General features: G+C 35.5%; 1 protein-coding gene across 2 annotated transcripts in view; it reads right to left on the bottom strand.

Moving 5' to 3' along the window:
- The window catches only part of ITGA4 (integrin subunit alpha 4), an 82,719-nt gene that overhangs the window by 51,128 nt on the left and 12,183 nt on the right, over nt 1-19,408 (bottom strand). For both annotated transcript variants that reach the window (XR_010109400.1, XM_003823539.7), the window contains exons 3-10: nt 13,717-13,823; nt 13,495-13,624; nt 9,941-10,008; nt 8,495-8,624; nt 7,078-7,163; nt 6,339-6,401; nt 6,110-6,247; nt 2,775-2,886 (exon numbers count right to left, since the gene is read on the bottom strand). Coding sequence is in view for 1 of the 2 variants with exons in the window: in XM_003823539.7 (XP_003823587.3) it covers nt 2,775-2,886; nt 6,110-6,247; nt 6,339-6,401; nt 7,078-7,163; nt 8,495-8,624; nt 9,941-10,008; nt 13,495-13,624; nt 13,717-13,823 (834 nt within the window). In the remaining variant the exon portion in view is untranslated. The remainder of the gene's footprint in view (nt 1-2,774; nt 2,887-6,109; nt 6,248-6,338; nt 6,402-7,077; nt 7,164-8,494; nt 8,625-9,940; nt 10,009-13,494; nt 13,625-13,716; nt 13,824-19,408) is intronic.

The following is a 19,408-nucleotide window of genomic DNA, read 5'->3' as shown; positions in this document are numbered from 1 at the left end:
CAGTGAAACCCTGTCTCTACTAAAAACACAAAAAAATTAGCTGGGGTGGTGGCGGGTGCCTGTAGTCCCAGCTACTCGGGAGGCTGAGGCAGGAGAATGGCGTGAACCCGGGAGACAGAGCTTGCAGTGAGCCCAGATCATGCCACTGCACTCTGGCCTGGGTGACACAGCGAGACTCCATCTCAAAAATAAAATAAAATAAAAAAAGAACTGGACCAAGTAGAAAAAGATATACGGCATTATAAACACTCATTGAAGTGTTAATGTAGCCACTAAATGTAAATATGCGGTGAATTATAAATGACATTATAAATAGCGCAAAAATATGCAGGAATATTTTAAAAAATCATTTGCATAATAACCTTCCAGACATAAAGGTATTACCTTTAGGAGTGGAGTGCTGAGGGATTTCAGTGAAACAACAGCTGTGTGAAGCCCAGGGTCTCATATAAAAATTGAGAGACTGCACTGTCCCCTGAAAGTCACCTCCGAAGTCCTCTTCCTAAGTCTCATCGACCGAACACTCTCTGTCTGTCCTTCACACCACTGGAAAATTACTTGGGCTTTTCCCAGGTATAGAGTAATTTTGATAAGGGAATTTGCCTATGTTCATGACAGTTTTACAGCTCTAACAATAATTCAAATTTGTCATTGACATTTTGATGCCACAAAAATAATTTCTCATGTGTACATACATATATTTTTCACATTCAAAAGAGTAAAAATAGTGAATGGTCTTCTTTAAATGTGTCAATTAAAACAAGACAGAGAAATCATAGACAAAATAAGTGTTTTACTAAATAGTGATTTTGTGTTTTTAAAAGAAAGAATTGGGTTGTCTCATACAACACACATGACAAATCAAAATGCATAAACATGGTTTTATCCATAGGTCTTTATTAGGTAGAACCCTTAAACTTGCCACGAAATAAGGCTTATGTTTTCAAGTATTAATTTTATTTTCTACTTGATGGTAGAGCTATAAAAAAGGGTGCCACTATTTTCTTCATTTTCATTTATTATGGCACATATTCTGTACCTGGTATGGTACATCCGACCCAAAATAAATGTTCAATAAATATCACAGAATTGCTGGTTACTTATGAGATGTAACATCAAGCATAATAAAATTTTATTTTTTGTTTTTAATCAAACCAGGCTTGTAATAAAAAGATAAATAACAATTTCTTATTGCTATACATTAAAACTGCACACTTCTGAATGGAGAGATCAGTTATCAGTGAATTGCTTTTCTATGACACTGGATGGCTGCATAGGAGCAGCGCTGACCTGAATTTATACAAACTCTCAGGAGATGTGAACTCAATGTGACGAGTGACGGCAGCAGTGGTCAATACAGGAATGCAAACCAGGTGTCCCGTCCCCTTTCTAGGAAGGGCATAAAATATGACATGATCCCTCTTACAGCTCCAATTAAACAAAACAGCCACAACACCTTCCCTCACCCCCGTCCGGGATGAGGTTATTTATGAAAATGAGCCAATGCCCAACCTGGGGTCCTGGGAGGGTAAGGGAAGTAGGGGGAAGCTAGTGATGGGTGGGGTACAGAGAGGCTCCCATTCATACATGTTTTTTAAAAAAATTATGTGTAATCGTAATAACCAAAAGTATATACACATATTTTTTCTTTCAGTTTTAAAATAGTAAACAAAAAATCCGGAACAGTAATACTTGTATAACAAGTTACACTATTTTACGTTTAAGAAGGTTCACTGGAAGCATGTATGCAATAACTGACTTTTTATGTAGAATAATGCATTTTATATATTTAAAGTAGATTGTGGTATCTAGGTACAAGAAGACATTAAGGAGATGAGAATTTATAGTACCCCAGCACTTTAATCTCTGAGAAAGCTTTAGCCTAAAATTACCGTATACTAATTGCCAATGGCCTTATCAAGAAGACAATTATGAACCCTAAAAATAAGTATCAAATATTATGTGCTGAACTCCATGAAACTGCACACTCTCCTCTTAAACCTATTCATCATTTTATGCACAGTTTTAACAGACTCAGTTACTTACCACTTAGAACTAGATTGATAAAAGCAAATTTTTAACAGGAAATGCTAGTAGATGCAGGGATTTCAACAACAGGACTGACATCCATGGCAATATGCACAGTTACCACACTACCATCTATTCAATTAGTAAAAAACTTCAATATCAGTGGGTAAACAGCCACTGTCCCCAGGCCCCCCAGTGGCCTGCTCAGAATCTCTTCTTGAATTCCCCAGATCCTCCCACAACATAGCTATAGGGAATGCCTGGCAGAGCAGGGGCTTCCAGAACCCTGCTCCAGCTCTGCAGCCAGCCTCTGTTGGGTTTGGTCAGTGTCTTTATTGTACTGATAGTTAAATACCGTGGTCCAATGAGTCTACGATAACACATTTCCTGCCCATATTTTATTATTTCTGAAATCAGGATCTTCCTTAACAGAAAAATGGTGGGTGTAACAGCTTAATAGGTAGCTTTTAGGGACACATAAATAATAATGTAGTTTCTAATCAATGGTGCCTTAGAATCACTGAAATAAGGTATTTTGAATATCACCCATTATTAACAGTGGTAAAGATCAATGGGTGACAATTGAGGAGAAGTCATATATAACACTAAAGAAAAGAAAAAACTTAGCATGCCATTCTGGCTCCATCTTCTATAGGAAAGAAAACAATACAAAACTTTAATCATATTTTCTTCCATAAACCATTTTAAAAGCAGAAATCAAGCACCAATTTGATAATTTTAATTACCTTCAAAGCCATCATTGTCAATGTCGCCAAGATTAACTATAGATTCCCCAAATCTTGCAGCATATTTGTCACTTCCAACGAGGTTTGTTTCCATTGCAGTCATTACTGCTCCCTAGATAGAAAGGGAGAGAAAACGTGTCATTATAACACTCCCTGACAACTTTACACGATTTACTGTTGTAATTGGATATGGATTTTTTCTAATGTGTCAAACAAGTTGGACAAACTACAGACTGAGCTTTAGTACACACATCTCAGTTCAATTCAATAAATATTTATTGAGTCTGTCAACACATAATAGTATGATTAGACCTCAGAGGACATAAAAAATTGTCAAACTCATGATCTCTAGCTTTGAAAATCCAATAAATCATTTTGATAATTCAATTTAGCAAATATTTATTGAGCCTCTACTAAAGACAACACACTGTGCAAAGAGCGAAAAGGTGAAAAGGGGCAAGGCGGTGTGTGCACAAAACACATTCCCTTTCTTCAATAAGCCCACAGTTATAGGGAAGGCTTAGCACAAGCATATAAATGACTGAGAAGTAGAAACTGCTTTACAATATCGAGATGCAAAAAAAAAAAAATCTAATTATAACAGAAGACATTTCATAAAGGAAATGCATGCCAGGAGGCTATTGAAGGATAAGCATAATTTTGATATACAGAGAAAACTAGCAGCAAAACAAATTCCAAAGAATTTGGCTCTAATGAATGGTATGTATAATGAATGAGACAAAAATGTCAGATTGCAGTCTTATAGTGTAGCGTCTTGATTGTCGAGGAAAATTTACTCTTAATTTAGGGAATAATACTAAACACTGAAGGTTTCTGAGTTGAGGAGTGACATGATTGAAGCTGGCCTTTGGAACCAGCAGCAGTGGAGCATAGATTAGTCAACTGATAACTAGGAAGGAGGAAGATGAGTTGCTACAATAAGACATTCAATAATGTAATAATTAGCTGTTGCAATAACAGCTACCAGTTATCTTCTCAAACTTTGATCATGTCAGTCTTTTGTATTAAAAAGAAAAAAAGGCCATGTCCTTTATTCTTCTCAAATTTACTTGGCACCTCTTAAGCATACACATGCTCTTTGTCAAGTGTTTTCACTTGTGAATTTTCCAATAGAAAAATTCTGATTTTTGTCTTTCTCAAACACTATTTCCTCTGTAAAAGCTTCTTGACCCAAAGGGAATCACTTCTTCCACTTTGTATGTACTTATAATGTGCTATGTACCATGTTGTAGTCAATTGTTTACTCCCATTGGTGTCTTCACAAAGATCCTGAAGTCCTGGGGTCAGCTCTAAGATTATTAGCTCTTTTTATAGTCCTGGTTACATTTCAGATACTCACTAAATGTCATTTATTTTATTTTAAATGAACTAAGATGACTGGGAATCATCTTTATAAATATAATCACTGACACTGAAGCAGTGAATGATTGATTCAAAGGAGTCAGGGATAAAACAGCTTGGCTCCTGGGCAAATGTCCAAATTAAGGAGTGGAAGGGTGAAAAGGCTCCAGGGAGAACAGACAAGGTATAGACTTAAGACAATGCAATGGCTCTGAAGTTCTGGAAGGAGAGTTTCAATAGGAAGAGGTGATCACTCTTCTTCAAGTATTCCCTAGTCACAGAGAGTGGTGACTGAGAGTTCGCTAGGAACCCATGAGAGCTATTTTAGTACAAGTAGGCAGAAGCCAGTCACTCAAGTATCATTCTTTCTTGAGTTCATTCAAAAACAATTTCACCTACTTGTCTAGGACTCTTCCAAGCCCTGATGAAACCACGGTAAACAAGACAGACAATCTCTCTCCACAAGGCATCTATACTACAGTAGAAGAACAGACAATACCAAATCAAATCAATGTAAATAAATGCCACTTAGTGGTTAGTGCCATTTCAGAGTTGAGAAATGAGAGGTTAGATGGAACAAAGGAAGACTAATCTACATCAGAGGATTTAAAAGCTGGAATCAATTATTAATTTAATCCAAGTGTTTCATAAGAGTAGTGCCTCAGGGTAGGCATGAGGGAAGAACAGGAGGGTAGTCAAGTGGGTAGAAGGGTTTATCTGTTTTTTCTTAATGAGATTAAGATTTCAATGGGGCAAAATGATTCTATATTGCTTTACTTTAGGTATACATGTGGATGTTTAGTCATAAAGAGGAAAATAAGAGAAATTTGCAGCACGAGGATGTAGCAAGTACAAAGACCACTATTTTTGGAGATAGAAATGGAAGAAAATTATCTGATATTACTATTATGAGATTTAATGATCACTGTGTAGATAATTTGCTTTTACTATTAAATGCAGGTTAAATACAGTATAGGAAATACCAAAGCATAAATAACTTCCCTGCTCTATATTTTAAACTTAGAGAATCTTCCATTTATAAGACTAGATGTTTTCTTTCTTAAATTGTAGAGTTTAGTCTGATGCTTAATATAAGAACTTGCTAAATGCTCTGAAACCATTGACTGAACATAGTTACAAATACTTTCTTGAAACAGAGTCCACTTTGTTGAATCCTGACTGAAAAATGCTATGCCATTATAAATGAACTGGTCTTCTCACAAGCCCACTCTTGTTTTCAAATCAAAGAACAGGCCAAGAAGATTTCATTAAGACTCCATCAATTTTTTGTTTTGACTTAACGTCAAGAATCTAGGCTGGCAAGATAAGGCCAGAAGTCTTTGAATTATCAAGTGGTCAGTTTCTACCACAAATTATCACTAATAACTTAAAATTGAATCACAGTCAGTAATTACCTATTTATGCAACTAATATATCCACTGTGGAATAAACCTTGCCAATTTTATATTCTTATCAAGAGCATAATATATATGAATTATGAAAATTAATGTTTTAACAAAACACATCTTGTTTCTAATTGTTTTCAAATTAAGAAATTGAAAATACTTAATTCTTCTAGTCCTAGTAATATTTTATAATTTATATAAGGACCTTAACTAGAACTATTAAGAAATCTACATTTTGAAGGAGGTATGAAAATTATTCTTTCAAATTAGATTAGTATCAACATAAAACTGAAACAAATTTCAGCTACCAGAGTGAACACATACAAGCTGTGAACAGAGAAACTCCCTAACAATCTATTTCATAGATTGTTCTGGAATATCAAAATGGGAAACTTTCCCATTCATCATCATATTCCATTTCATTTTTAGAGCATCAGTACAGTATTAGAATTTTAACTTTTGTCAATAAAAGAAACCTGAAAACAATCTCAGATCTCTGGAATAAGACCAATTTGAGTTTTGATCATAATTCCATAAATGGCTTCCAGTTGGGGCACTTGGACATACCGAGCCAGAGTTGATGTACACAAACACTCTTCCTTCCTCTCTGATGGTGCTCTGCATGGGTGCTCCCACGAGCAGATCTGAGAAGCCGTCTGCATTGAGGTCCACAGCACAGACAGAAGCTCCAAAGTACGATCCAAGCTGTCCCAAAACAAACCAGATCCACTCATTGAGAAAAAAGCAGGGTTACTCGCAAAAGCCCACAGAGATACTAAAGGTAGAGACATATTACCTTTTTACCTTTCATTTCATGTAAGATATTTAGTTCTTTTTCATCAATGCTAAATATATATGCCTGTAATTAGGGAAAGAATTAGAAAAGTTTTTAGGAATAACATTTTTTAAAACTCCACTCCTTTCTGTTTGATCAAAACATGAATTTTTACAACTTGCAGTTAATTGCTCAAATATAAAAATAAATCCTGTTAAGAGTGACACAAAAGGGTTTGGGATCCACTGTTACATTAATATGCCTTACTTGCAAAAGTATTTTCTCAGGAATTATCTTATTGATCCTATAGAGGGGGCACCGGAAGTGTTGTTTGCCTCAGTTTTCAAAAGTAAGGCTCAGAAAAGCTGGGTGACCAATGTTCACATAGCGACACAGCAAAAACTAAAACCAGAAATAATATTTCCTTCTTTCTAGTCTTACTACAAAATATGTAGCTACCTCAACTTCTTTTCAGCTGTGAAACTGTTCACCATATACTCCCTGGACATTTTTAGATAGTTCTATGTTACAATTTTCTTAAAACAATGTCTCATTTGACTTTTGTAATTTTTCAGAAAGTTTTTTGCTAAATTTCTTCTAAAACCATAACATCTTTCACCAATTCCACTAAATGTAATAATCTGTTCATCATTTCTAATCTTTCTTTCCTTACAACATTCACACTTTCTCCTTTAATATCTTATTCATGCAATATATTTGAACCTTTGTGAAGAAATAAATATAAAAATGTAATTCTTACCTTACCAATCTGCTCATGTTGAGGAGCTCCTCCGACTACTTCGGTAGTATGCTGGCTCCGAAAATGACCAGCTCCGACTGAATATCCTTTAAGAAAAGGGAGAAAGTATGAGAGTCCTGGGTAAAGTACATCATATGGTAATATGGGTAAAATAGATGATAAAATTAAATGATACCGAATTCAAAATGACTACATTAAGCAGTTAAGAATATTTAGCATAGAGATACTCAAAATTGGTCATTCATTATGTTTTATGCAATTTTGATATGTTTTACAAAACTGCAGTCATATGGTATGTATTTCCGAGTCCTAGAAATTGAAAATAGCATCTTTACATCTGGTGCAGTATAATCAGTTTCTAGGATTACAACAGACATATTTTAGAGTATATTAAATATAAAATCTCAATTGGGAAATGAAAACTTTAAACTTTAAATAAAAATCCTGCTGAAGTTCAACTTTTTTTGCCACCAAATCTTTGTGATGACTTTTTGATGACAAAAAATTGTTCGTATTTTATGTGATAAAAGGCGTATCAAGTTATATTTCTTGAACTATTTCAAAGTATCCTTTCATCATAAACAAGAAAACATTGAATTGTAACAAATTCTTCTACTTGAAATTTCTTCTGTTTGAATAGAAAGAAAGAGTGCTTATTTTATAATTATTTCTGAGTGTAAGATGCTCACATTTGACACACATACAGTTTAAACAAAGCTGGATTTTCTGAAAATCTATAGGAAAAGCATTTATTTTCTTGTAATGGACATTAATGCCAGAAAAGTTTGCATTTCTGTTGAAATACAGATGATAAAGTATCCTACTATTGACTTATGAGATGACAGTGAGGACGAGGAAGATGATAAAAATAGTTAAGCTCTGGGAAATATTCTAAGAACTTATGAGGTGAAGGTCAATGAGCTGTTTTTAGACCCATATGCTTCATGGAGCCCCTCATCCAGAATGTGGTGGACAGTACCACTGGCTTTCAGTTGGTGCTTAAGGAAACTATACTTACTTACGCAGATGTTTAAATGAGTTAATTCATGTAAAGTTCTCACAAAAAGTTCCTGAGATATGGGAGGCACTCAACAGAAACAACCTGTATAATCAGTTGACTACATAGAGATAGAAACTTACTAGTGTTTCCTAAAGTGAACTACAAAGAGTAAACTAAACTAGGAGTTCTATTAAGAATTATATATTGATGATTTTAGTCACATGTGTAAATGTAAAATATTGAGTTCACTAAAGTTTCATAAATCCTACCCTTAAGAGACAGTTTCTGAACTGCCTAATTATTACTGTAATTATACTGGCCATTTAGATCTTTGGAAAATACATTTTCCTTATTTATAATTACAGTACTAGTATTTGTAAGGCAGAGATCATTTAAGTTTGTCAATTTTTATAGTACCTAAATAACTTCCAAATTTTACTTGATTTTGTTTGTCTAAAAAAGCCTTGTATTTATTTGTAGTTATATTGTAGACAAAAAGAGAGCCAGTCCAGTAAGATGATCCTGGGGCCCCCATCACAATTAAATCCTGTAAGAAAAAAAAAACTATTATTTAAAGTTTAATCTCACCACCCCAAACCTCCTCCAGATACACGATAGTGAAGAGAACATATTTTTATAATAATCAATTCCTGAAGTAGGAATATTCTGTGAAGTTAAAACACACTAGGAAAAAAAAAAGCCAGAGAAGTTGGCTAATGGATTTCTAAAAGCGAAATCTCAGAGAAGAAACTCTGAAACTCTCATTCAATGCATTTATCAGTGGATTTCAAAAGTTGAAGGGACAAGTACTGAACGCTAGAGTAAGCTTTTGGGAGAAAGGCAATGTGATTCCTATTAAAGAAAATCGTATGTGGGTAATTCATTAGTGCTAATTATGGAGATAATCATGTGTTGCCAAAGAATAAAAAGTAGACTTAATTTATTTCTATTTGCAAAGAACCCCTGACTAATAATGTTAGCTTAGGGAAAACATTTGTAATAATGTTAGCTTAGGGAAAAAAGTCCAATGGAATGTGGGGCATATTTTGTTATACAGAGGAAAATTTAGGAGAAGGAGAAGATTGGAATGAGCATGCCCTTAGCCTGGTATAGTATGAACACTTTCAGCAATTAAATATCTTTAGCATATTTCTATACTCCTAAACAATCCTAAACTTAAAAAAAGTCAACTTAAACTGAAGAAAGCATTTTCTTTGTAAGCATTTTAATATAACTGTTAATATTTGCAGACACTGTCAACCCCAAACTTGAAATAGTGCCTGATCTTCATGGAGTCAAAAAACATTTCTGAATTCACAGTGTGTTTTTAAGAAAAACTGAGAGATTTGGGGTTGAGTACAACTGTGCCCTTTCATACATATCTTAGAATGTTAGAAAGAGAGTAAGAAATCTTGGGAATATTGTCTATCTGATTTAAGGGGATATTAAGTTCTTAAATTTCCCAATTATCATAATTTAATGAAAAATATAGACTGATATTCTTCCTTTGCCCCTCAACTAGAAATTTAAAATAACATACTTGGGTTGATATTTTCAATACCTAAGTTAACAAGACAATTAACCGTAGCTACTTTTGATTTTCATTAAATTGCTGATGAAAGAAATGTTCTTCAGCATAGATTTTCATTCATCTTATGTAGTATAGCCATCTAAATATTGATAATTTATTGAAATATATGTGGAATTTTGAGTGGCAAAAATTAAGTTGTAATACTCAAATTTAAGAGACATGATGAAGATGTTACACAATTTTTACTTTAAAACATATCAGTGTTCCAAACCATGAGAAGAATTAAGATTCTATATGTAAACATTTATAGCAGCTATTTTTTGAACAATTACCTTTGTGTAAAAACTGGATATTCCAGCTTGACATGATGCAAAATTTTCTCCAAATTTTTTCACATAATCTAAAATGAAATATTAAAACAACTCAGAATTTTATCTTAAAATAAAGATATAATCTCCATAATTTGTTTCTTAAATAAATCCTTACAAAAACGTCCTTTAAGGTCTATAGTTTGTACTTTTTAAAAATAAAAACCAGTAACCTTGATATAACAAATCCCTTCCATATTAGTATTCAAAATATCCCTATGAAATGGCAATAAAAATATCTCCCTCTGCTTCATAGGAAGCACACACAGCATATACTCAAAAAATTTTTGTCAAATGAGTAAGACAGAGGTAGGATTTGTGATTTTGAGCCCATGCTTTCTTTTTACTGTGTATATCCAAGGTGTACAACATCAGGTTTGATATACGTATACATAGTGAAACAGTTACTACACTTTACATACCTCCTCACGGTCATCTTTTTTGTGCATTTAGAGTGATATCTACTCTCTTGGCAAATTTCCAGTGCACAATTATTAACTCCAGTCCTCATGCTGTACATTAGATCTCTAGACTTATTCATCCTACACAAATGCAGCTTTGTACACTTTCACCAACATCTTCCCATTCCTAACCCTCTCTCTGCTCACCTTCTTCTCTATGTATTTGACTTTTTTAGATTCCACAGATAGGTGAGATCATACAGTATTTGTCTTTCTGGGCCTAGCTTATTTCACTTAAAATAATGTCCTTCAGGGTCATCCATATTGTCACAAAAGTCAGAATTTCCTTTTTTAAAGGCTGAATAATACTCCATTGTATGTGTTTATGTATATATGTGTGTATATATATACACCTCACACAATTCCGTATCCATTCATTCATCTGTCAATGGACACTAAGGTTTTTTCTGTAACTTGGCTATTGTGAATGCTGCTGCAATGAACATAAAAACGCAGATCTCTTTATGTGGTACTGATTTCATTTCCTTTGGATATATACCCAGAAGAGGGATTGCTGGACCATATGGTAGTTTTATTTTTAATTTGAGTAACTTCTCTACTGTTTTCTATAATGGCTGTACCAATTTACATTCCAGCCAACAGTGTGCAAGGGTTCCCTTTTCTTCACACCTTCGCCAACACTTGTTATCTCTTGCCTTTTTGATAATGACAATTCTAATAGGTGTGAAGTGATATTTCATAGTGGTTTGTAATTTGCATTTCCTTGATGATTGGTGATGTTAAGCACCCTTTTCATCTACTTATTGGCCATTTTGATGCCTTCTTTGGAAAGAAAGCCATTTGGTCTCTTGACTATTTTTTAATCAGTTATTTGGTTTTTTGCTATCGAGTTGGTGAGATCCTTATACATTTTAAATATATAGGACTTATGCGAATATTATTTCCCATTCTGCAGACTGTCTCTTCACTCTGTTGATTATCTCCTTTGCTATGCAGGAGCTTTCTAATATAATCTCGTTTGTTTATTTTTGCTTTTGTTGTCTGAGCTTTTGGTGTAATTTCCAAAAACTCATTGCCTAGACTAATGTCAAGTAGCTTTTCTCTTATGTTTTCCACTAGAAATTTTATGGTTTCAGGTATCGTGTTTAAGTCTTTAATCCATTTTAGTTGACTTTGGTATATTTGCTAAGATAAGGGTTCAATTTCATTCTTTTGCACGCAGATAGCCAATTTCCCCAAAGGCATTTAAAAAAAAACTTTCAGGTTCAGGGTTCATGTGCAAGTTTGTTGCATAGATAAATTGCGTGTTGTAGGGGTTTGATGTACAGATTATTTCCCCATGCAGGTAATAGGCATAGTACCTGATAGGTAGTTTTTCAATCCTCTCTCTCCTCCCACCGTCTACCACCAGGTAGGCCCTAGTGTTTGTGCCTACTTTGTGTCCCTTGTGTCCATATGTACTCAATGTTTAGCTCCCACTTATAAGTCAGAACATGTGGTATTTGGTTTTCTCTTCCTGTGTTAGTTCGCTTAGGTTATTGGCCTCCAGCTCCATATAAGTTGCTGCAAAGGACATAATCTCGTTATTTTTTATGGCTGTGTAGTATTCTACAGTGTGTATGTATCACATTTTCTTTAACCTATCCAACACTGATGTGCATTTAGGTTGATTCCATGTCTTTGCTATTGCTAACACCATTAATTGAAGAGAGTGTCCTTTCTTAGATTTTGCCCAACTGAAAATATAGACTGAATAAAGATCTGCATGGACATAAAGGTCTATTATTACAAAGTCCCATGAATGAATGCTTTTGGAACTTACTAAGGGGGCAAAGCTTTGCTTCTTCCAAAAAATGATATAATTAAACTTCTATGAAAATAAGAATTGGAACCACAGCTTCCTTTTGGCTTTGCTAAGCAGAAAACTTCAATAAATTGGTAAGTCATTTATAATGACCATTTCTGGTCAGGAGTTTTCATCCCTTTAAAAAAATATATCTTACCTGATCCTGTATTTTACAATTGTAGATGGGTTAGGTTTATGGCATCTTGAGATTTTTGTAGTATGTGGCTAGGTATATCTGAGAAAAACTAAAAACTCTACTATGAAAATATTTTAAAGATAAATCGAAAACTATTAAGAAAAAGAAGATAGCAAACATACAGAAATCAAGACTGAGTTTTATTGCAACTGAGAATCAATATTCACTTTTTTATCTTTTGGGTATCTGAAGGCAAAATAGGAATATATGTAATATAAGCTGCTCTGTGACATCACATTCCAGGGAAGAAAGACCCAAGTCTTATTAGCACCCATAATTGAACTCAAATACTTGGCCAAAGTTTTGGCAACCAATAAAATTTTTCTTTGGGTGCTGAGGGATTTTTTTTGAGAGTGAGGGTGGTTAGAAAATTATAAATTTGCATTCATATGTTTCTTAGCTTCCTAAAGATGCATTGTTGGATTTTAGTTTTGCTGCAGATATCCTCTGACATGCTCTGTTGACATTCACCCCAATTCTGCTCACTTCTGTTATGTCCTAGCTCTGTACTTACTGATGCTACCTATAGCATAGAGTTACCATGAGAAAAATGTTTCAAACTCAAGACACCAATCTCTTGCTGCTTGAAGGAAAACACGTAAATTAGAAAAAGAGATAGTGAGTGCGAATGAAAGATTTGCTTACACTGATTATTCTTCCCAATTACTCCTGGAAGCTAAAGGTAAAACAGGAAACCTAAAGTCTCTCTTTTTAATCAGACTTCCAATATAATTTCACAATTTAAATGTCCTATATTTGCTGGGTACTAGTCTCACTTATACCAAATTGAAAGTAAATTTGATGCAAAAGTGGGTAGTTAAAGAGCTAGATTTCAGAGTTATTCAAATTGTAGAATTTTTATAGCACAAAGTGCATTTATGAAAAATAATGCTATTGCAATTGGGTAAAGAAAGAAATTGAGTAGTTAAAAAGAACATAATTACTTAGAAGATCTCCCTCTCCTCTGAACATCTAAACTTGAACATAAATTTAAAACACTAAAAGGTATTCACTTACTTATCTTTATCTAATTCGTATCAAAATCATGCCTTACCTTGATAACATGGAGCTATTCTTTTACTCAGTTCTGTTCGTAAATCAGGGGGCATTCCATAGCAACCACCAGTGGGGAGCTTATTTTCATTCTTTATGTAAAATATATTTTTCCATCTATGCCCACAAGTCTGAATAAGATAAAAGTAGACCAAATGATGTGAAAGCTGCACCCAGGATAGCTGATTTCACGATGGATCAGTGGACCAGTTCCAATACCTACCACGATGGATCCATTTTCTCCTGGCTGTCTGGAAAGTGTGACCCCCAACCACTGATTGTCTCTCTCTTCCAAGCAAGTCTTTCCACAAGGTTCTCCATTAGGGCTACCTATAGCATGTGAAAATAATTTTATCAGTTGTATTGAAAACATTCTACAAAAGAAGAGAAAACTGTGCACTCATCCCCAGTATTTTTCTGTTAACTACTTCTCTATCTTATATTCAGTGCACAATGTGAGGATAAATGTGAATTACTCTGTGCCAACATAATTATTCTCTAATACAAGGTGACTTTGGTTGTAGAAATGACCTCTGACTGGTAGCACCATGAAAAGATAGACTCAATCATATAAGAGATAGCTAACAGGACTAGGAGTGGGGAAAACCACTTAAAGCTAATACCAGGTTGTGCAACTACAACTGCTGTGTCTAACGTTTGGAAAAGAATTAGCCATTTATCTAACAACGTAAGCAATATTATCAGAGCACTTTTAAAAATGTTTCTTCTACTGAGACATTAAGAATAGAAAGACTATAATACATCCTCAGCAATTAAGGTACAATTTATTGGAGCTGGAAGGTGATGATTAAGCATGCAGAAAGTGGAACGTACAATTAGCATACCAATAATGCCTTGCGTTTACAAGAAACTGCCCTATGTTTACATTTATTGGAATATGACTCATGTTTTCAACAGAGATAAAAGTGATTTGGAAACCAGATTATCTCAGTAGTAAATAAAAAACTTCAATAGATACTTTGGCAAATGCATGAATAGCCAAACATAAATAAAATGCTCACGTACTAGATAGTACTTCTATACCATATAAGAAGTGGTCTTCACAGTGATCAGTATTTTCTTTTGTTAGAAAAAATTATTTGTGTTATAGCTGGGTTCCTATTAAAATCCCATGTTAATTAATTTCAAATAAGTTACTTTGGGGAAGAGTAAGATGCAGTATCCTAAGATTCTTTTTGCTGTCTTTCTTTTCACCCTCTTCAGTTGGCATATGACAATTCTATTGCATCTGTTCTTAATTCTTGGCAGATAGATACATTAGCATCAATTTGATTGGATAAGGATGTGGAACTTCAGTTTGTTAATTTTGAACACTAGTCACTAGGTACCAAGTTTTCATGAATTTATGGTGACCATTCTCTATATCATTGGCACTTTGTCTCCTCCTATAATGTTGACCCCTAAATGTAGCTTCCTGGGCAAACTCAGAACACTTACAGAGATACAAACTAATATTTTTATTTTGGTACCAATGGGGGTCTCACTATGTTACCCATACTGGTCTTGAACTCTTGCCTCAAGTGATCCTCTTGCTTTGACCTCCTAAAGTGCTGGGATTACCAGCATAAGCCACTATGCCTGGTAAGGCTAATATTTGAGAAGTGAAATTATTTGCACTAAGTCTCCTGGGTAGGAGAGATTTTGTTTAAGGAGTGTGGGAAGATGTTTGTTTATACTTTTGTTTTCTAAAATGTCATTCAGGAAAAACAAAACCTTTAATCACAACTGAAGTGAAGAAAATGTTTGAGCTCCTCCTCTGGAGATTCTGCTCCAGCAGATCCAGGTGAGGCCCTGATTACCCTAGGTCAGTGGTTCCCAATCTTTTTGGCACCAAGGACTGGTTTCGTGAAGACAATTTTTTCCATGGGCAGTAGTGAGGTTTGGAATGAAACTGTTCCCCCTCAGATCATCTGGCATTAGATTCGTAATGCAGCCAGAACTGCATCTGGCTGTGCAGTTCGTAATAGGGTTTGCACTCCTACGAGAATCTAATGCCACCACTGATCTGACAGAGGCAAAGCTCAGGCGGGAATGCTCACTGGTCCACCGCTCACCTCCTGCTGTGCAGCCCAGTTCCTACCAGGCCACAGGCCAGTACCCATCCACAGCCCAGGGATTGGGGACCCCTGCCCTAAGTGGTTCTCATGGTCAGGAACACTGTTACTGTGAAATGCAGAGAATGTTTTTCTCGACAGCATACACATAGAATAAATGGCAACCCCCACTAACTGGTAATGGCTTCCTGGAGAACTAGACTGAAGGGAGGAGGACTAAGACTAGGTCTGGACAAAGAGTGCTGGGGTTGACTGGCAATGGTTGCTATTAGAATTGGAAAGGAGTCTTGCTGTGGCCCAAACCTTGGTAAAGAACAGTCCAGGTGGACACATAAAGTCTCCGTGTTAAATTGAGAAAGGAAGGGATGAAGAGAGAAATGACACGAAAAGAGAAGGGGAAAACAGAGGGAAGATGGTAGGAGAAAAAAAAATTGTGTGTGGGAGATAGGTAAGGTCTAAAATAGGGAGTTGTTATTGTGGCTACCTGATGCCAAACCAACAAAATTTAAATTAAAAGAGAACGACAAACAAGGCATTTTAATTTTCATTATAATACCATTTTCAGTTTTCACTAAAATCAATTGTTTACTGTCAAAAATAGATAACAAATGGTAGATTCAGTCTACATGAAGTTCCTGTTATTTACTACAATAGCCATGTTAATAAGTTCCCTCTGAAAATACTAAAATTTTTATGAAGTTATAGTCAACACTCAGTTAAGACAATTGAGCAAGAAGAAAATTAAGGACAGGAGAGGATGGGGGTCACAAATAATATGGCATGTATAACAGACACTTTCATTACGATTACATCCAATATTTAGAAACAAATCTATTATTCTAGAGAGAGCCACCCAGAAGATTAAAAAGACAATAGTTTAGAACCACAATGTACCATGTAAATAGGTTAATGAAAATGGCCAAAAAATTATGTGCAAAAATAGTGTATTGTTATCAGTTTCTTAGCTGAACTGTTTTGTAAATTTCTAAGTGAAGACTAGACAAACTCTTGCATTATGAACTGTTATCTATTTAATATTCTGCATTGCCTCCTCCTTGTTTTAGTTTCAGCTCCATCAGGTAACATCACAATGTCATCACTGCCCAGGCTCACACTGAGGTTTACACACACCACAAACTACTCACTTTCTCACTTACTAACATCACTTCCCTGAAACTTCTTTCTCTCCACATGAGTGCCTCTCAGCTCTCTGGGAAAAGGGCCACTAAATCATTAGGCTATTTTAAGATGTGTCCCATGTAGTCTCACCAAAGTCCTGGGACTTTATTTCCAGTGTGGCTCATGCCCTTCCCTTCTTCTTGTTCTAGGCTAAAAATAATGATTCTTAGAAATAGGAGAACAATTAGCCCTCCAGAAGCCACAAGAAAGAGATGTTTACTTAAGAATAAATGTAGGAAGAGCTTTCCCAGGAAGCCAGTGATGTGGTTCATTCACCCGTGAGCAGAAGAGATTTCAAATAGAAAAACATATGGCAGGTGTGTAAGTGGGAAATTGGTGGGGTGGGGGTCAAAATGCCACTAGATGTAATCTCATATCTGTTACAATGTGGTTCCAAACAATAGTTGCCTTCTAATATATAGATAAAATTTCTGATTCATTAATTTTCAAATATCTCCTATACAGTTGTTAGTTAATCCACTCTTAGATACTGAAAGATGACTCTCAACATCAGCACTCAAGGGTTCTTAGACACACAGGATGCGATCACTCAGAGGAAATTGTGGTGAAATTGATTAATATCTTGTAGGAATAAGTATTTTCATTTTTGTTAAGGTTAACTACATTTATGTATTTACAATGTTTCTGGCCTACGTCCAAGGCTTAGTAAATAGTGACCTCATTCATCTTGCCCAGGACTGTATCTTTGTCATAATCCCACCCCCGACAAACAGCCCAGAAATGGGTGCTGAAATGGAAAGGTCAGTAAACGAAAAACAATTCAAAGCTTCTATTATGGTTTGACTAAGCATCTTCTACTTATTTTATATATCTTAATTCAAAATGTGTGTAAAAAGAATGAATGCACAGCCAGAAAGAAAGTTCATGGAAATAGTCATGAAACAATCATTCTTCCACAGAAGAAAAACCAATCTTAATAAGTGAGCAAATACATATACTACATTTAGATATGTTTCCCCTTTTCACTTCTTAACACTGTTTTTACCATAGAGGCAGCCCCCAACAGCAATAATATTGAGGTAACTTTCAAGTACTGGTTACAGGCTAGAATCTGTTCAGAGAACATCCTGTAATTCCCCCTAGTGTTCTGGGTTTTTTCTTAATTTCTGGGACTTTTTCTCTTTTTATTTTTTAGGGAGATAGGATCTCACTCTGTCATCTAGGCTACAGTGCATTGGCGTGATCATAGCTCACTGCAGCCTCAAACTCCTGGGCTCTTGTAATCCTCCCACTTCAGCCTCCTATGTAGCTGGGGATATAGGTGCCCACCACCATGCCCAGCTTCTCTTTTCTTTTGTTGTGCCTGCGGAATCTTGGCAGAAGAGGTAAGACTGCTACATGATCAGCTTGTGATCATGGCCTTCTCCAAAGCTTTTCTCCCTTAACCTGTGTGATCCTGAGTCCACTCCTTTTCCACTCAGTACTCAGCCTTGACTGGACGTTAGAATCAACTGAAGGGAGTTTGAAACCAGTACCTCCACCTGGGCCCCACTCTTAGAGGCTCAGACTTGACATGTCTGGGTTAAGAACCAGACATAAGAATTTTTTTGAAGCCCCCCAGGTAGTTGTAGCATATGGTTGGGCTTGTGAACAATAGCTCTACAATGTAGCTCAGGGGTGTCCAATATTTTGGTTTCCCTGGGCCATACTGGAAGAATTGTTTTGGGCCATACGTAAAGTACACTAACACTAATGATAACTGATCAGCTAAAAAAAAAAAAAAATTGCAAAAAAATCTCATTTATTTTCTCTTTGACATATTGATTTTATTTTCTTTGGATATATACCTTCAGTGAGATTGCTGAATCATGTAATAGTTCTATTTTTAAATTTTTGAGGAATCTCCATACTATTTTCCATTATAGTTGTACTTACTTTCCCATCAACAGTGGGCAAGGGTTCCCCATTTTTCCACATCCTTGCCAACATTTATATCTTTTTTTTTTTATTATTATACTTTAAGTTCCAGGGTACATGTGCACAACATGCAGGTCTGTTACATATGTATACATGTGCCATGTTGGTGTCCTGTACCCATTAACTCGTCATTTACATTAGGTATATCTCTTAATGCTATCCCTCCCCCATCCCCCCACCCCATGACAGGCCCCGGTGTGTGATGTTCCCCTTCCTGTGTCCAAGTGTTCTCATTGTTCAATTCCCACCTGTGAGTGAGAACATGTGGTGTTTGGTTTTTTGTCCTTGCGAGTTTGCTCGAATGATGGTTTCCAGCTTCATCCATGTCCCCACAAAGGACATGAACTCATCATTTTTTATGGCTGCATAGTATTTTCATGGTGTATATGTGCCACATTTTCTTAATCCAGTCTATCATTGATGGACATTTGGGTTGGTTCCAAGTCTTTGCTATTGTGAATAGTGCCGCAATAAACATACATGTGAATGTGTCTTTATAGCAGCATGATTTATAATCCTTTGGGTATATACCCAGTCATGGGATGGCTGGGTCAAATGGTATTTTCTAGTTCTAGATCCTTGAGGAATCGCCACACTGTCTTCCACAATGGTTGAACTAGTTTACAGTCCCATCAACAGTGTAAAAGTGTTCCTATTTCTCCACAATCTCTCCAGCACCTTTTGTTTCCTGACTTTTTAATGATCGCCATTCTAAGTTTACGG

This window comes from Pan paniscus, chromosome 13, assembly GCF_029289425.2.
Source record: "Pan paniscus chromosome 13, NHGRI_mPanPan1-v2.0_pri, whole genome shotgun sequence".
Classification (NCBI taxonomy): Eukaryota; Metazoa; Chordata; class Mammalia; order Primates; family Hominidae; genus Pan; species Pan paniscus.
This window is presented reverse-complemented; position numbering and strand designations above follow the sequence as displayed.